Genomic DNA, 16604 nt, shown 5'->3' on the forward strand with positions numbered 1-16604 from the left:
GATCACTAGCATATTTGTCCAATGGTGTAGCCCACTGAGAGGGAAAATGTGCAGAATGGTCGGAATTGCGTGGTTATCAGATGAAACTTGTTCACTATCAGGTTTGCTAATGTTAGCTTACTAGCAAACATATGTGAAGATGATTGTTCGGCAAATCTTCAGTAGAGCTCGAGGCTGGGCGCCGCTATGTCGTTGCCAATTTATAGTCTTCATCGAGGACTTTGCGTTTCGGCCCTGCATGAGGGTGGGAAGTGTACCGGGCGTTTTCTGAAGATTAGTTTCTGTTGTTTGTTTTTTTTTCTTTTGGTTGACTATCTGTTTGCATCTACATAGTGTGGATGTGTGATGTCTGAGAAACTTTGTATTAGAATGATGTAGAAATGTTGATCTGTTATAAACTTTTTCAGATTTCTATTCAAGAATAGATAAAAAAATGGAGAACGAGAATATGGCAGTCTATCTAATACCTCTCTTGATATACCAAAATTACATGGATACATCAGACCTAAACTTGCTAACCACACTAAGAACTAGCTAGAACAAGAAAAATAAGAAACCTGAAGAACTTGGGCAAGGTTTGGTTAACTTGCTAGATCCTACTCCTATATTTCTACTGGTAGGATTCACTCATTTGGTAGCAGAGTAGTCAGAAAAACAAAACTGCCATCATGTTCCCCCTACTCAACCTTGCATGCATGAAGCATCAAAGTGAAACCAAACCGATGAGATGGATGCTCTGTTTCGTCCTGTGAGCATGACCTTAACAAAAATTTCTCCAAGGATTGTCCTGACTGAAACAAGAACACCCCACATCCATTCGACGAACCAAATAGCCAGTCATGCACATCCCAGAGCACCTCTACCGGGAGTCCATCCACAAAAATAGTCTGGTTTCCTCTGAACTTCCATAAAAGCCTCTTCACCTGCAATACTCTCTTCTTTCCGATCCTGATCTCCAAGCTTGGATCCTTCACCCCTGATGTGTCACACTCTACGGTGATATGATGATCCTGGCCAACGTCCAAGAATCTAGCCTTCGCCGAATACACCTTCTTCCCGTAAACATGTTCCTTCCTGGCTACCATGACTGGACTATAAGGTAAAGCGTCCAAAGACACCTTGTGATCTCCCAGCGTGCGCATGTCCCCGAGCACAAGGATGGCTTCAAGATCAAAGATCAGAGCAACGTAGAAACCTTCAATTGGTTCCGGCCCGGCCGCAAACTTTGCACAAGACATGTCCCAGATGATGTCCAGGGCGCCCCCGTCCACCTCCACGGCCTTGGAGCCTTTCCTCTTCGCGGACAGCCATGGCTTTATCTCTGTCTTGCAGAGGCAACGGCCCGAGGAATCGTCCATCGCGATTCCCAGAGCCTGCCCCATGGCCACCTTGGTCCAGGTGACGGTGACCCTGCAAGATTTGCCGCGCAGACGGGCGTAGTAGGCGCACTGCACCATGCTCTGGCCACTTGGGGAAGAGGAATGGGCGACCTGGACGCCGCTCTGGCTGAGGCAGGACGCGAAATCTCTCATGGTGATGATGGCGACGGTTGGGTGAGCTGCAACCTGCACCCTTGTGTGGCTTTTCCACGAACACTTCGTGTGCAGCGAGGGTAACCGCCCTGTTTAGCACTGGGTCACTTCTATGCGACGGCAGGGGACTATTTTCCTCCTTTCGATGCAGAGCATCTTTGCGCTTCGTAGCCCAAGATTTCCCCCACCTGATTCAACCCCTTGTTCGTCGACCTGGAATCCGAAACAGCGATAAACCAAGATCAGTCGGGCCAAATTACCGCAACCTTCAAAGATCAACCAAAGGAAGCAAGAACGCAAACCTTTTTGCGACGAAAACAAGAAGAGACCACCAGCTCAACCTCGGCAGTGAAGAATGGAGTTGCTGGATAGAACTCAAGAGAGGAACGACAAGGAAAAGTAGGACCTTGGTACCAGCCTGACACTGCTGGCATACAAATCCACCGCGCTGCCGTCTTCGACTCACCCTGAACAAAAACTCAACCGCTCAACAACAAAGTGTCACCTTCCCTTCCCACAGGACCAGTAAAATACTAGCAGTAGGCACACCGTCTGCCATTTTAAACCTCCTACTATCACTTTCCCCTTCCTTAGGTTAAAGCTTTGCGGTGTTGCAGTGAACCAAAAGCCAGCAGGTGGAAAGAAGAGGACAAGTTCATGAGGGCGACCAGTCCTACTCCACTAGTAGTGGCGTGGCGTTGGGGAATGTGGGTAGCGAAAAAGACGGGGGAATGGGGGATGCGGGCCGGCAGCAAGGTGCCGAAACGAGACAAACACATTGGGGAGATGTGGAGCTGGGATGCTGCCGCGGTTGCACTGTCTAATCACAGGTAAGTAGTGGTAGCCCACCGTGCGGGCACGCACGTGAGCTCCACCTGATCCGATGACAATGTTCTGCTCGCTTGAACATATTCAGAATTTTAGAGCATCCCAGCCGGGTTTCTTAAACCGGCCTCAAATAAAAATGGGGGTGCCGGATAAAATTCGTCGTCCAACAGTGTTTCTCAAACGTGTTTCGTGTTTGGTGCGGTTTAATTTTCAGTTCGGTGTTTTTAGACCGTTTCTGACTCACAAGGTATGTCTTGGATGTGCCGAACACGAGCGAAAAGGCAGCATCACGCGGGCCACATGTGTCATTGGCTCAGCCGAGTCATATTTGACTCTTAAATTTCACCGCCCTCTTCCATCATTTTTACATTCCCTCCCTCCCTTGCCAGACAATTTCTCCCACCCGCCCACGATGTCATTCTCGGTGACGCGAACGCCATCAGTTCTCCAATGCCGTTGCCATGCCAGCGAAAGCTCCTAAGGGGAAGAAGCCGTCGAAGAGAGCGGTGAAATTCGCGAACATGGCCTTCATCCAGCCGCGGCCAAAGCTCCAAAGGGTGTTCCTTTCCTGTTATTTGATATGCAATGGTAGCCTACAATGTTTGTATCTTTCTAGGGTGTTCTATCTATCAAATGATACTCATTTATGAAATATAATCACTATGGCGTAAGGAAAAAATTGAAAGTGCGTCCCCTCTTTGCTGCAGTTTTCCTTTTTTCACATTACGATCACGGTGAAGGTAAAAAAAGCACATATATTGTTCATGCTTTGAAATGTCGATTCGAAATAAGATCAGGTTTTGTTAGCTTTTTTCGAGAAACATTTGTACTCATCTATATCCCTCCATTTTTTTCATGTAAGTTTTGTCAAAGCCAAATATGTTGCAGGAAATTTCTATATTACATAAATAGTTACATATTGCATTGACTTAGACCATCCTATGTTAATATACAACCTTTTTACTAAGGTGAAATATACCTAGTGTTCTGTTTCAGATTATCTCCATTCTTATATTGTTGTAGTAGAAACAATTGTTTTATTAATCTCTATCACATAATGAAGATTGATATCTGTTATGGGCACACTAAATCGATATTGGCACACTAAACCCAAGGGGGAGGCAGCACAAGTGAAGGGGCAGTGGTCTAGAAGCTTCTCCGAGACCTACTATCTTCTGGTTGAGGTAATTAAGGTCAGATTACAATCACGATTTAATTCTCTTGATAATTCCTAGGTTTTCCTTCGGGCGATCTAATCTAATGCAATGTCTCTTGATCAACGAAAGCTATCCGACATGGCAATGAGATTTCTGGAGCACGGTCACTTAAAATTTCCCTCCTGTCTCAATTTTCTATTCATGTTCAGTTTTCTATTTTTCGTGTAATGCATGTTCAGTGCCTTTGTGAGTATATGTTATGTATCACTGCATGTTCACTGTTGTATTAGTTTCATTTAAGTCATGAAATACCTACATGTGAATGGAGTTTTTTTTAGTGTTAGTGTATATGCTGGACATGATATATGATGGCATCTTAGTGTGTTTACTTTACCTGAAACAAATGAGTATTTGGCAGAATTGCAAAGCATCCACCCTACAAGCATAGCATCATCATAAAAACAACATATTATTTTTCCCTTCCTAGCTGTCTAGCTACCTAGGAGCCTCTCCTCTCCCTTGTACATGTACCACCTTGTGTTTTTGTTGGCTATAAAAGTTCAGGCTGGCGTAAGCCCGCCGTAGTCCAGGTCAAAAAAATTTTTCCCTTCCATGATCATGCTTTATAATGGCACACTCTGTTTCTACAAGATGAGTTTCTTGATAATAGATAAATAGTGTATAGAGGTTTGTTCATGATCAATGTGCCTCCATTTTTGTCGTCACACTTTAGATAATATAGAAATGCATATGTTGGACTGTTCTCATATGACATACTATCATACTAAGTGTTTTCTCTACCTGTGGTGTATTTGCAGGGCCTGAATGTCTGGTACACTTTCTCGTGTAAACTTCTCAAAACCATGTACATGTATCATGATCAATAATCTCAGTGTAGGTAGGCAGTCTACAACCGTTGGTCCTTTTAATTGAAAACACACTAATTTTTAGTATTTCTCGCTGTCATGGCATCCATTTGAAAGAAATTTTATGTTTAATATTGATGAGTCTATTTCTGATATTTAAGGCCTAAAAATGAGTTATTGATCTCATACTTATTCACGTCGTATACATATTAACTGTTTAGTAATAGACAGACATGCACAAGTATTACAATCTGATGCATGAGGAAGAGGTATGCCTACCGAATTCAACACATTCAACAGTCAAAGGGAAGAGTGATTTCTCACACTTTTAAGTGAAGGGAAAAAAGCCCTATACCAGCATCCAGCTACAGGCCTAAATTAAAAATAAACATGCCATATGCACCACAAGGGAAATAATGCGCCAATAACAAAAGACGGATCCATCTAGTTCATAGCAAGGAGGAAGAGGAGGTCGTGAATAAGGGAGCCGCAGTGGAAACCAACTAGTTGACCCACTCGTTCCCAATCACCTTTGGATTGGCCTTTCGCTTCCGCTTCTTCGTCTTCCACGGGTCATCAGCAGCCTTGACACAGCGCCATAGTGGCGCCGGCACCACAATATCCCGCGAACGGCAGACGTACCGCGATAAATAGTCTATAATGCTGCCCGGGGAGGCGAGCAAGTTATATTTCATCCATTGATCCTCTGGCACAAGGAAGACGTCGATCCCCGGCCGGCCCTCGACCTTCCCGTACCTGTCACCACGGCACCTGTAGATTGCATTGGCCTTGATGGATGGGAAGAGCCTGGCGTTCACGGACAAGGTGCGGCCACAGCCCGCGCCACTGTCGCAGACGAAGATGGCGTGCCCGCGCAGGCCGCGCATGGGCACCATCTCGCCTGCGTCCAGATCGACCCGGTGCACCTCGTACGGCTCAGAAATTCTTCTCCCGCTCGGGCGCAGCAAAAGCAGTTCGCCGCCGTTGTCCACTAGATTCGAGTATCCAGACAGCCAACGGAAATCTTCGTCCACCTCGACCGCCACCAGCTGCGGCGGCTGGCCGGCGTGGGCGGCGTCCACCACCTTGATGCCCTTCCTGGTGAGGCAATAGAATCGGTTCGCGAACGACAGGGCTGCAATAATGGAGAGTCTTGGTGCGCAGTAATAGAGTGTGGTCGCTCACGGCGGCTCCACCTCTCGGCGTTGGGCTTGGCGACGGCTAGCTCTAGATCTAGCTCATGGTCGTTGAAGTGCAGCGCCACTGCTGAGCTGTCGGCGAGGCCGGCGTTGAACGCCTGTAGTTTCTTCAGTTTCCTCAACCTAGTGCTCGGCTTCCACCTGCTATACGGGCTCCCCTGCGAAGATAGCAGTGAGGTCACGTCCGGGAGGGCCGTGACCTGCTTGGTGAGCGGGTTGAGGAGGCGGACTTCGCCGGTGCGCTTTCGGCACAGCAGGATGAGGCCTTCGGAGGTGGGCCCGATCACGAAGTGGTGCCGGAGCTTTGGGAGGTCCACCTGGATGCGCTCCCCGGTCGAGACGTTGAGAAAGTCGCGGCGACTGATCCGGCCGGCGAAGACCTCGGGGAGCATAATCCACCGGCGGGGGTGGAACCGGCTGTCGTCCAAGCTGTCCTGCGCGTCCGGAGACGGGGTGCATCGCCGCCAAGAGCGGCACACTGAGCGGAAGCGGAGGTAGCCAGCGACGTCGTCCGCGAGGACTTCCTCGGCGATGAGTGCCGCCGGCCCGTCGGTTAGGTTCGCCCAGTCCCTCCTGCAAGCCGCGACGAATCTTGCTTTGTCGGATTAGGGCATCAACGAGAAATATGTCTGTTTTTTCATTCATGGACGATGATGGATCGACAGAGGAACAGGAAACAGGACGTACCAGTTCTGCGGGTCGGCGACGTCAGCGCGTGCGCGCTTTGCTCGGCGGGAGCGCGTTTTTACGATCGGGGTGTTACGCGCCGCCACCATGTTTTGCGAGGCTTTGCCGTGCTTTCGTCGCGCAGGACACGGCGGGATTGGGACTTAGGGTTGCATAGCAAAAGTGCCCGTGCGTTGCATCGGGATAAATAAATAGTAAACACTTATGTAAACCATCTGTGTTGATACTTATCCGTCATGCGGTGAGCAATTCCCTAGTGATAATACTGATGCACACAACCAAAAAATGAAAAAGTATTACAAGAAATAAAAGTCATGCTATATCCCTTGTAGCAGCAAACCAAACACGCCAAAACAAGCAGCAAAAGTCCATCTTCTAGTCATCATCCATGTTGACACTTCTCTTCTTAGTCACCATCATCGATGTTGATCAGGTTTTTTTCTATTGATAACAAACATAATTTATTCTAAAAAGATTATAGGCGAGGCCTCGTTTCACCAACTTGTAAAACCGTAGACGTTTAATGATGGTGGTCATCACCCTTTAATTTTATTTAGGTATAAATCTAACAAATTTACAGCTAGAATTGATTTTTATTGGCTGGCAATGAAGAATATCGTTACCACCTCCATCCTGAAAAGGATGTCGCAAATTTACGACACTAAGCAGTCCCAAATATCCAACCGGCCACCAAAGTCCAAGACCTTTTGAACTCCAAAATTATTTTATTAAACTATATTTTGTTGCTAAAATTATTCTCTCATTTTATACCCAAATGAAAACTCTATTTTCTGCTTATTTTTCTTATATAAAAATTACAAATGATTTTAAACAAACAGAAAAAATAACAGAAAAATGTTTTTTTAAGAGAAGACTCCCAACCGGCCAAACCTAGCCCATCCCAGACAAACCCTAGCAACCCCAACCGGTGCACCTGGACTTTTTGCATTCCCACCCCCCGCCGCCGGGCCCTGCCTCGAGCCATAGATCCAACAACATCGCACGCCTCGCCTCGCTTCCCTGCTCTGCGCGCCTCTGCTCCTGAAGCTGATCTACTGTGCCCGCGCCTCGCCTCGCTTCCCTGCTTCTCTACGCGCTCTTCCTCGAGCTGGCGCTCCACGCGACCACATCCTTCTTCGTTCCCGGCGTCCGCTCGCCGCTGCCTCAGCCTCGTTTTTCCACCTGGACGCGAGACAGAGCTGGAGGTCGGTGCCCGCTCAACGTCGCGAGTTGGACCAACACAGCCTCGCGCCGACACGCCGCATCATCCTTCCAGATCCCTGCCTCGCCGCGAGTGGAAGACAGCCCCTCGCCATCACCTCCGGGCGCTGCGAGGTGAATCCGGCGCTGCGATCGATTCCCATCGTTCCTCTCTTCTTCCTGCCGGCGCCACGAAGCTCCTCTTCACCTCGGTGATCGGCCGGGTCAATCTCTGAGCTTTTTCCCATGTTTTCTCATGCTCTGCCTTCTTTATGATGTTTCCTTTCCATCTCTCGCGCATACTTCGCCCCCTTTTTCTGCCGGTACGGCCACCCAACACTTATTTTTTTTGTGAGATTCTCTAATCAGATCTTAGTAACGAGGCTTGTTATTTTCAGCGAATTTGACGTATATAAACCAGCAGTAAGCTTTATAATAAAGCGAGGTGGGACTATTTAGCAGAAATATCCATGCGTGCGTTGCATCGGAATAAAAATATAAAAAATACAGGGATAAAAATAAAATAACTTTAAATAGTAATTTAAATATATTTTATCATATAAAGATGTCATCTCAATTCCTGTCGTAAAGTAACATTATTGACTAACAATGAATTATCCTCCTCGAAACATGTTTTGTCCCCGCTATATAAATAAAATCACCCACAGTCAATCTAACACAAGGTGATAAGAAGAACCTCTTACAAAACAGATCAAAGAGAAACAAAAAGGAACCAAGAAGAACCAAGATTTTCCACCGAAGCCATCTAAACAAGACCAAGGAGGAACAGAGCTCCACAACAACGCCTCCAATAGGGTAACGCCGCCTACGCCGCCGTTGTTGAGACCGCAAGGTCAAGGGTTTTCACCTGAAGCCATAGTGTGACTAAGATAGCAGTAGCGCCCCAAGAGGGTTAAGATAGCCACATGTGTCACGCTGTTATCGCCTGAAAAAATCTTCGCACACACTCGATATCTTGACTCCCATGGTAACTTCGAGCCCGAAAACCATAACACGATCTGTGAGGAGTCAGTACGGCACGCCGATAACAGTAGGAATTCCCGCCGTCTAGTCCTCGCCATTGAAACAGCCAAAGGGAAAACCAATCACCACCACCACGTCGCTCGCCGTAGAGATACACATGCAGTCCACCTTCCACGGCTATCACCCCGGCTTCCATCGAATTATAAAAAGATCACGTGGTTTATTATACCAAGCCAAGTTACATGCTCTCTCCATACCATTTTAATTACGTATTTCAAGGGAAAAATTGACTATAAATTAGTCAAAAAAAATAAGATATATGCCACAAAAATTATACCATTGAATTCATATTCAAAAAAAAGTTTTCAATAGTATGATTTTTATACTAGCAAAAGTGCCCGTGCGTTGCACCAGGAGAAACAAATATTCACCGGAAAAAAGTTAGCGCAACATAAGTTTATCACAAAATAATTGATCGATATAAATATATCCTGAAATCATCTTCTTTTCCCCATTATCTCCTCCGCGAAGCATGAGTGGCGGTAAAGTTCAACTCGAGCTTAAATTTAACTTTATATGTCAACTTGAAGAGCTAGCATGATTTTGGTAGCACTATCATGTATTTCATTTCTTATTATGTAGTCGCTCTCATTTATTAAAATAGACCATCGACTTCTCACGCAATCTGATTTTCCCGGTCAAGAATACATAAAAGTTGAAGGAAACAAATGAGTTGTTTCCTGTCAGAGTTCTCCTATTTCAGCTCATTCTATTTCGAAACATCCTTTTCAAAACGTTTATGTTCCATATCAAAAGAAATTTATTGCTAAGAAATTCCCTTCAAATTAATGTATTGAAGCAAACGAATCTTACTAACTAACCAATGGCAGCTTGCATCTTAATTAAACTCCCTACTATGTAACTGAGGCTGGATTTAGCATAAGTACTATACTATTTGGGAACAAACTTCTTTTTTCTCATAATTTTGGATTTATTTTTTGTGCACTTATCCTGCTGACACGTGTTTTTACTGTTCTGTTATTGTCTGGGGTGCGTCTTTTGAGGCGTCTTGCAATTTCGTTTTGATTTGGTTCTGTCTTGCTAGAGGTGTGGTGTTAGTTTCTGTGTTAGATCTGGGTGAGTGTAGCAGATCTTCGTTTCTTCCTTCCATTCAACCTGATGGGTCAAAGCGGTGTGAAGGGCTACCACCGAGGAACCCACGACATATTTCTTCCAGCTCCCCATCATTATCGCTTTAACTCCTCCCCAATCCTCATCGTTAAGGTTCCGAAAAAAACTCCAACTCCAGCCACAAAGCCGTAGTCCAATGGCGAGCGGCGGCACGACGACCCCGAGCGCTTCCTCCTCCTCCATCAGCTTAGTCTTCGCGCCTCCGCAGGGTGCCTACGAGCTCCTCCAGAGTGGCGTCAATTTAGATAGCTCACTCGCACGGAGCGAGCAGATGCCCTTGCCGCACGTCTCAGCTGCGGACATACCTCCGTTGTTAGGAGCAAGAAGCAGAGGCCATGGACTGGGTGGGGATCCGGAGCATCCCGTCGGCGGTGGCGGCGATGGCGGGGTCAGTGCCGGCTCGGACTGCTGCAACAGCCAGCGCACGGTCTCGCCGGCGGACTTGTATCCTACCTGAGCGCAGACCTCCATGGAGGAAAAAGTTTAGTTGGGCACGGGCTGCATCGGTGATGAGGAGCGTGCGGAGGCCGTCTCGGCCGTCATCGATTCGGCGCGACGTCCTGGGGCGCGAGAACCTGCTCCACTTCGTCGCCCGCCTCTGCGACGCTGTGGCAGTCAAGATGGTCAGGGCGGCGGCACCCATCTTTCCTTGCCGAGTCGGCTTGTGGCGCCAAGGAGGACTTGGCAGGGGGGCGGACAACAGCCTCCGCTGGCAGGGGAGCTGCTGACGAAACCCGCTAGATGATCTAGGATGAGTGAGGTAAAGTGATTCTTTGATTGTTTCTAGGTATATTGGTGGAATTTTTGACTGGCATCCTGTAATCTATACTATTCTTTCTTTTTTTAGGATGAACCAATGTCACGATTTCTGCAATAATACAGGTTCAACCTTGAAGACGACTGTGTGTGTTAGTGTTATAAGAGACGACATGGCTGATTTGCAAGCACGGCCACATGTCAGGAATTATGAAGTTCACAATTAGAAAAGCTGGTAGAATTTATTCCGATAGTGGTTCCCTGATAAAAAAAAAATTCAGTATACGTTTCACAGGTGCAGTGGTTCCCTGATGGTGTCATATTTTCTTCAGAAAAACCAAAGACGGCTCACCTGCAAGGTATCTCATGTCCAAAGACGGCTGACCTGCAAGGTATCTCATGTTTACTTGATCTGTGCGTTCCACCTTTTGGTACACCTTATTTTTGTATCTCTCCTATATCCCTTCGTAGTATTGGTGGCATATGTTTGGAGCTGAATATGATGTAATATCCTTTTAGCATGCATGTTACATCAGTAACTTTATTCTGAATTATGTTACTGATAATATGCATTGTTCTTTTGCTGTTCTGAATGTGTATCAGGGGAATTTGGTTTCTTTAGAACAAAAAATGTTCAAAGCTAGGGTATATTTGCTTAATATGGTCCATACAATTAATAACACATAATACAATTACAAAAATTATCATGCATTTCCAGTGATCTGACGAGAACTCTATGTTAAAACCTGGTGCTTCTCCATTGTGTGGTTCTGAAACAGATGCCTCTCTGAAGAAAGAATTAACCGAGGATATGAGAGCTACCTCTGTCTCAAGCTCAGCCCATGGCACTTATCCATTTTGTGCTTCAGAAGCAACTAGCTCTCTTAAGAAATAAGCAAGTGAGGATGTCGGAACATGATCTGTCGTAAGCTCAGACCCTGGCACTTCTCCACTTTGTGATTCAGAAGCAGATGTCTCTGAAGAAAGAAGCGCCCGAGGATTCCGGAACATGCTCTGTTGTAAGCTCGGACCATGTTACTTCTACATTTTGTAATTCAGAAGTAGACATTTCTCTGAAGAAAGAAGCAACCGACGGTACCGGAACATACTCTGTCCAAAGCTCAGGCCCTGCCAGTTCTCCATTTTGTGATTCAGAAACAAATACCTATCTAACGAATGAGGCGACCGACGATATCGGAACATCATCTGTTGCGATCTCAGGCCCTATCACTTCTCAACTTCGTGTTTTGGAAAAAGATAACCCTCTGAAGAAAGTAGCAGGCAGTGATAATATACAGCATTTGCATATCAACATATCTGATTCCGAGACTGAAACATCAACCCCTCGCATAAACACGACTTTATTATAATTGATTTAGGAGCTCCATTCGCCTTGACTGAATGACAATTGAAATAGGAAAGTTTTTGATTTACCTATTCTGGATTAATTTGTCTGATGTATTTGATTGTCTTTTGCCTAAAATTTATGTTGAGTTGTAAATTTAATTCCACTCGCTATGTATGCCTTTGTTTATGCTTATGGTCATGTTGCATTACTATTATGTTTTCTTTTTCAAACAGAGTAAGCTTTTAATCATTCATAGAAATTGTTGATGCATGTTTCTTAACAAGGCAGGGCTGACTTTGGTCACTCCCTGCTCAGACTCTCCGCCTGTCTGCGCTCTGTCAGTGCACGAGAGTGTGCAGTGATTGATGGAGCGTGTGAACTGTATTTTTCTGTATATTTTACACTGAGAGCTGATATAGCAGACGACTAAGTATTCAAACCAAGTTAAATAAATTCTCCCTTTAAGGTATCCTTTACTTTATTTTCTCGGTACCAATTTATTGATATGAACTTTCAGTTTGCATAAAGTTTGGTGTTTTCCTTAGATCGTTTTATTAATATATGGGTTCATACAATGGTGCACTCTTTTTTGCTTAGAATAATTGTTGTAGCTGATGTGAGTTTGGTGGGCAAGTTCATATGCTATGCATCGCTTATGGGTTCATACAATGGTGCACTCTTTTTTGCTCAGAATAATTTTTGTAGCTGATATCAGTTTTGTGGGCAAGTTCAGATGCTAGGCATCGCTTCTGCTGCTATTTATGTTTCACATGCCTCAGCATATTGTCTTAGTTATTTAATTTACAAGTTATTTTTCATTGGAAGTCATAGCAAGAGAAACATTGATGTATATTGTCTTCAATTAATTCGAAGTATAGCTTATATCTTATTGCAACTTATCAACGGCCAAACGTCTATAATTCACAGAAGATTGGATTTAGTGGGAAAGGGCTAAATTTTTCGCCATGTTTTCCTTTTGTAACTATGGACTTTTGAACTTGTTTTTATTGCAAGGGAACACCATAATAACTACCGTTATATGGCCACGCATAAGAATTTCAGTTGTAGGCTCATTATTAGCAAGCTAAGTTAATATGAACTTGGGTAAATTGCAGGTATATAGGGCGATAACGAGATACGGAGGGTGCCAACGATGGACCTAGAAAACTCTTCAGCTTTCAGCGAGGATGGACCACAAACCCATATAGTCACCTCTACAATGCACATTCAAGGCAGCGCCCTGACGTGAATCTTCCCATGCTGACAAGAAGCGCAGACAACTCAAAAGGTGTGAATCTTATTGTGCAGAATTCAGTTTAAGTTTCTCAATGCGAATTTGATCTGCATACGCCTGAGTGCTACTCAACAGATGGTGTTTGTCCTGCTAGCGGTACGCGTGGCAGGCCACCCGGACCTTGGCGCCGAGGGCATGGAATGTCCATCGATGTCTCCAAGATGCGGCTTCCTCTCCGGTGCGTGTATGCGGCCACCGTCCTCGCTCTCATTCCTGTCAGTCCTGCTCACTGTATCTGTTGTTCCTGCTATTTTAATAGGTGGTATTCTTCTTTTTTGTTTGTTGGCCAGTATAATAAGCATGAAAATTGAAATGATAGAGCAGTCTGTGGAATCACCAAAACTTGTGACCTTGCCTATTTTCTGCTATTTCTGAAGTTTTGGCTAATATTTATCTTCATTTTTAATGCAAAGAGATACATAAGAAGATTAGCTGATCCATTGAACTTCATCCAAGCTTGCTGTAATGGTATTCCACACACACACACACACAAAATTAGATTACAGTAGCTAAGTTTCTAGGAGGTCTGTCTACTATTTCTCAATTACTATTTAGTTGCATCCACCTTTAGTCTTTGGACTATACTATTGCTCAAGTACTAACTTGCTACATCATGGCCTAGAGACATGATCTTCTCTTTTAGATGATCACTTTGATGAGGGCAACAAAGGAATGATAAAGTCTCCATTGAGTTTTGTTGTACTAAAATGTGTTCAATGCATGTGGAGTTTTCTCAATGATACAACCAGAGCAAACGCTGAAAGATCCTACTAAAAGCACATGCACTCTCTAGATTGTGTTATTATATCTTCGATCTTTGGTACACCAACCACGATTCTCTATTGAACATTTTCTCTTAAATGCAGATTCAGAAGTGATAGACATACAAGTCTCACCACTGAAAAACTTATCACCCCACGTGTCGAATCTGAGAGTTGCAAGTATTAGTAAATGAAGAATATGCGATGTCGAATCTGAGAGTTGCAAGTATTAGTAAATGAAGAATATGCGACGAGTTAGATTATATTGTTGTGGACCATGAGGTACTCTTTCACCAACTCATGTATCTAAACTTATTTTACCTCATAATCTTACCAAGGAATAGTTTTCATGCATTCTAATCTATATGTATGCCTAACTCTTTGAGTTATACTATGCATACACTTCTTACTGGCTCTGCAATGGATGATCTCACTAAGAAATAGTTTTTATATGTTCTAGAGCATTCCCTTAGTACATAAAAATAAATAGATGCTCCAGTAACTGAAGTTCTCCCGTGGTATCAAAAATAAATTTCATGCCACTCAAGCTCATGTTTCTAAAATGTATGATTTATTTTGCCTAGCAATCCTACCAAGTATGATTTATATGCATGATCTCTTGGATTACAGTTTGCATACACTTGTTACTAGCTACTATATTTATCAGAGTGAAGGTATATGAATGTTCAAATAAAACCCTTTTTCACATAGCTAATATTAGACTTTTATTTTCCATCGTAGGGAAACACAACGGAATGACACATACAAGGCAACTGTATAAGTCAGTTCAAGGACCCCCTAAAAGAAGGTTCAGTATATACAATAGAGAGCTTGAGACACGCAAGAAATACATGAAAATGGATCAGCAATATAGATTCAAATTTACTCAGCGCAGAAAGGTGAATGAAGTTGTCCCGGAGCCTCAAAACATTCCCCTGTTTGTATACAATGCAAAAGCCCTTTGGCATTTTAGAGGCACGAGTTTACACTGCATGTCTTTCACTATCTTTTTCTGTGGATATTACCTTAAGTGATACACATAGAACACATGCTACTTATTCCAACGATTTCCTAGAGGAAAAGCTTAAATAGTATACAATTGTTGCACAAGACGTGTCTAATGATCTGCAATTATGCTCACTTAATTAAAGATGCCAGCTGCACATCTGAAAATAAGAAAACGAAGACCAAACCATTGCCTACTACATCAAGCAAGAAGCAGATCAACAAAGACTCCTCAGGCGATAGGTAAACACCAGACTTCAATACAATTCAAAGAGCTGTAGCACCTTTGCCAAGAAAATGCTAATTTTAGTCTCATTTTCCTTTTAGTAGAAAAAAACAGCCAAAAAAAGATAAGCTTAGCTGAATATCCATGACAGAAAAGGAATGAAGCAGCACAGACAAAGACTGAGCGCATTGGCAGATTATCCATGTTTAGATGCTCTTTGATAGTCTGCTAATATGTTGAGTAGTGCTGTCTGCAACAAATTATTATCATTCTCATTTTCAACAAAAAAATGGAAGTTAACTTCAAGATACTTCTTTTAGTTCTGAAACTTTGTGTTGCCAGTGTAAAGTTGTCAACAATAACTAAAGAAAACTATCTACTGATATTTTGGGTGTTAAATATTATAGATTATCTGTGCTACTACAAAGTCTTGATTCTGAAATCCATCTGCCGAAATATCTTAGCTAACTATTATCCGTGCATACATTGCCTTTTTACTCAAATCATCATACCTTAACGCTAATATTCTATTGAGTACAATGACATTGCTCAAGTTAAAACGCAGGTTAGTTCTGACACATTGGTAAAGAAAGCATATGAAGGGTGGATGCATGATGTAGGATATGATGGTAAGGCACTCCAAAGCTTCAAACATAATCTGCAGCAACCAGAAGTGATACAACAGCAGCCTCAACAAGTAACCATGTTTCACAGGTTCGATCAATGCACAGAAACAATTATTTGCAGGAAAAGCTAGCAAAACTTCTGCAGGTACTACAAGTGAAGGTAATAAGATCTAAACTAAACTAAGAATTCTGATGCATCTTTTAAATATTTCATGTTTGCACTGTTTTTTTGTAAGGCTATTAGTCTGATTTCAAGTGAGTTTCATGTCTTTAAGTTTTCAATTGTCATTAGGTTTTCGCAAGTTTAGTCAAGTCAGCTCAACCTAAGGATCCAAGAGGAAGAATAAAACCACAAATCTGCTAACATTTATCATCAGAAAGACCATGTATAGAGCTGCTAATCTACATTCGGTATCTAGGAATAAAGACTTCTATTATATTGTGTATTATTAGGTGCCCACCAGGCAAATAAGTTACTTTTATTGTGCTACTATGTTCTTTATTATACTCTATTTCTTAGGACTTTCATGTATTAAGTGTCTGATAGGCAAGCATGTGTACTTATATTAGGACTAATCTGTTCATTTATGTTTGTGAAAACCTCTACAAGTACTTTCATCGTATTATGATGCCAAACGTCTGTAGATAAGTACATATAAGTGATTAAGGCGTGCCGTGTACTATTCAAGCTAATTTCTGCAGTTCCGTGTGGCTGGAAATTAAATTTCTGCTGCTTCCACTCTACCTACAACAACATATTAGAATTTACATGAGGGAACATATTTGTTCACTGTGGAATATTTGACATTGTAGTGACAATGTCACTCATATTAAAAGCATGTACACTCCATCTCTACCTTACATAAATTGTACAAACCACACCTATACATGCACTATGAGATTTTGTTACCAACTATCTTAAAACATATAGTTTAAACAACAAA

At 43.4% G+C, this 16604-nt stretch overlaps 1 protein-coding gene and 1 long non-coding RNA gene across 17 annotated transcripts; one reads left to right on the top strand and one right to left on the bottom strand.

The window, feature by feature from the left end:
* Positions 1-449: 449 nt before the first annotated feature.
* LOC127332970 (uncharacterized) lies at positions 450-2218 on the bottom strand. The gene is made up of 2 exons (XM_051359281.2): positions 1835-2218; positions 450-1745 (listed from the first exon to the last, which is right to left on the bottom strand). The coding sequence occupies exon 2, from the start codon at positions 1530-1532 to the stop codon at positions 678-680; it is 855 nt and encodes a 284-aa protein (XP_051215241.1). The 5' UTR covers positions 1533-1745; positions 1835-2218; the 3' UTR covers positions 450-677.
* A 7179-nt stretch (positions 2219-9397) lies between these two features.
* Positions 9398-16309, top strand: LOC127332971 (uncharacterized). Of its 16 annotated transcripts, none has more exons than XR_007870845.2 (9): positions 9399-10404; positions 10492-13036; positions 13118-13220; positions 13909-14085; positions 14545-14702; positions 14955-15051; positions 15600-15663; positions 15749-15820; positions 15953-16309. It is a non-coding gene; the product is annotated as an uncharacterized lncRNA (long non-coding RNA). The 16 variants fall into 16 exon arrangements; XR_007870847.2 differs by having other exon boundaries at positions 14962-15051; XR_007870832.2 differs by having other exon boundaries at positions 9402-10404; positions 10492-10635; positions 10733-10792; positions 11180-13036; positions 14545-15663.
* Positions 16310-16604: the final 295 nt, after the last annotated feature.

The sequence above is a fragment of the Lolium perenne genome, chromosome 2 (genome assembly GCF_019359855.2).
Source record: "Lolium perenne isolate Kyuss_39 chromosome 2, Kyuss_2.0, whole genome shotgun sequence".
Taxonomy (NCBI): domain Eukaryota; kingdom Viridiplantae; phylum Streptophyta; class Magnoliopsida; order Poales; family Poaceae; genus Lolium; species Lolium perenne.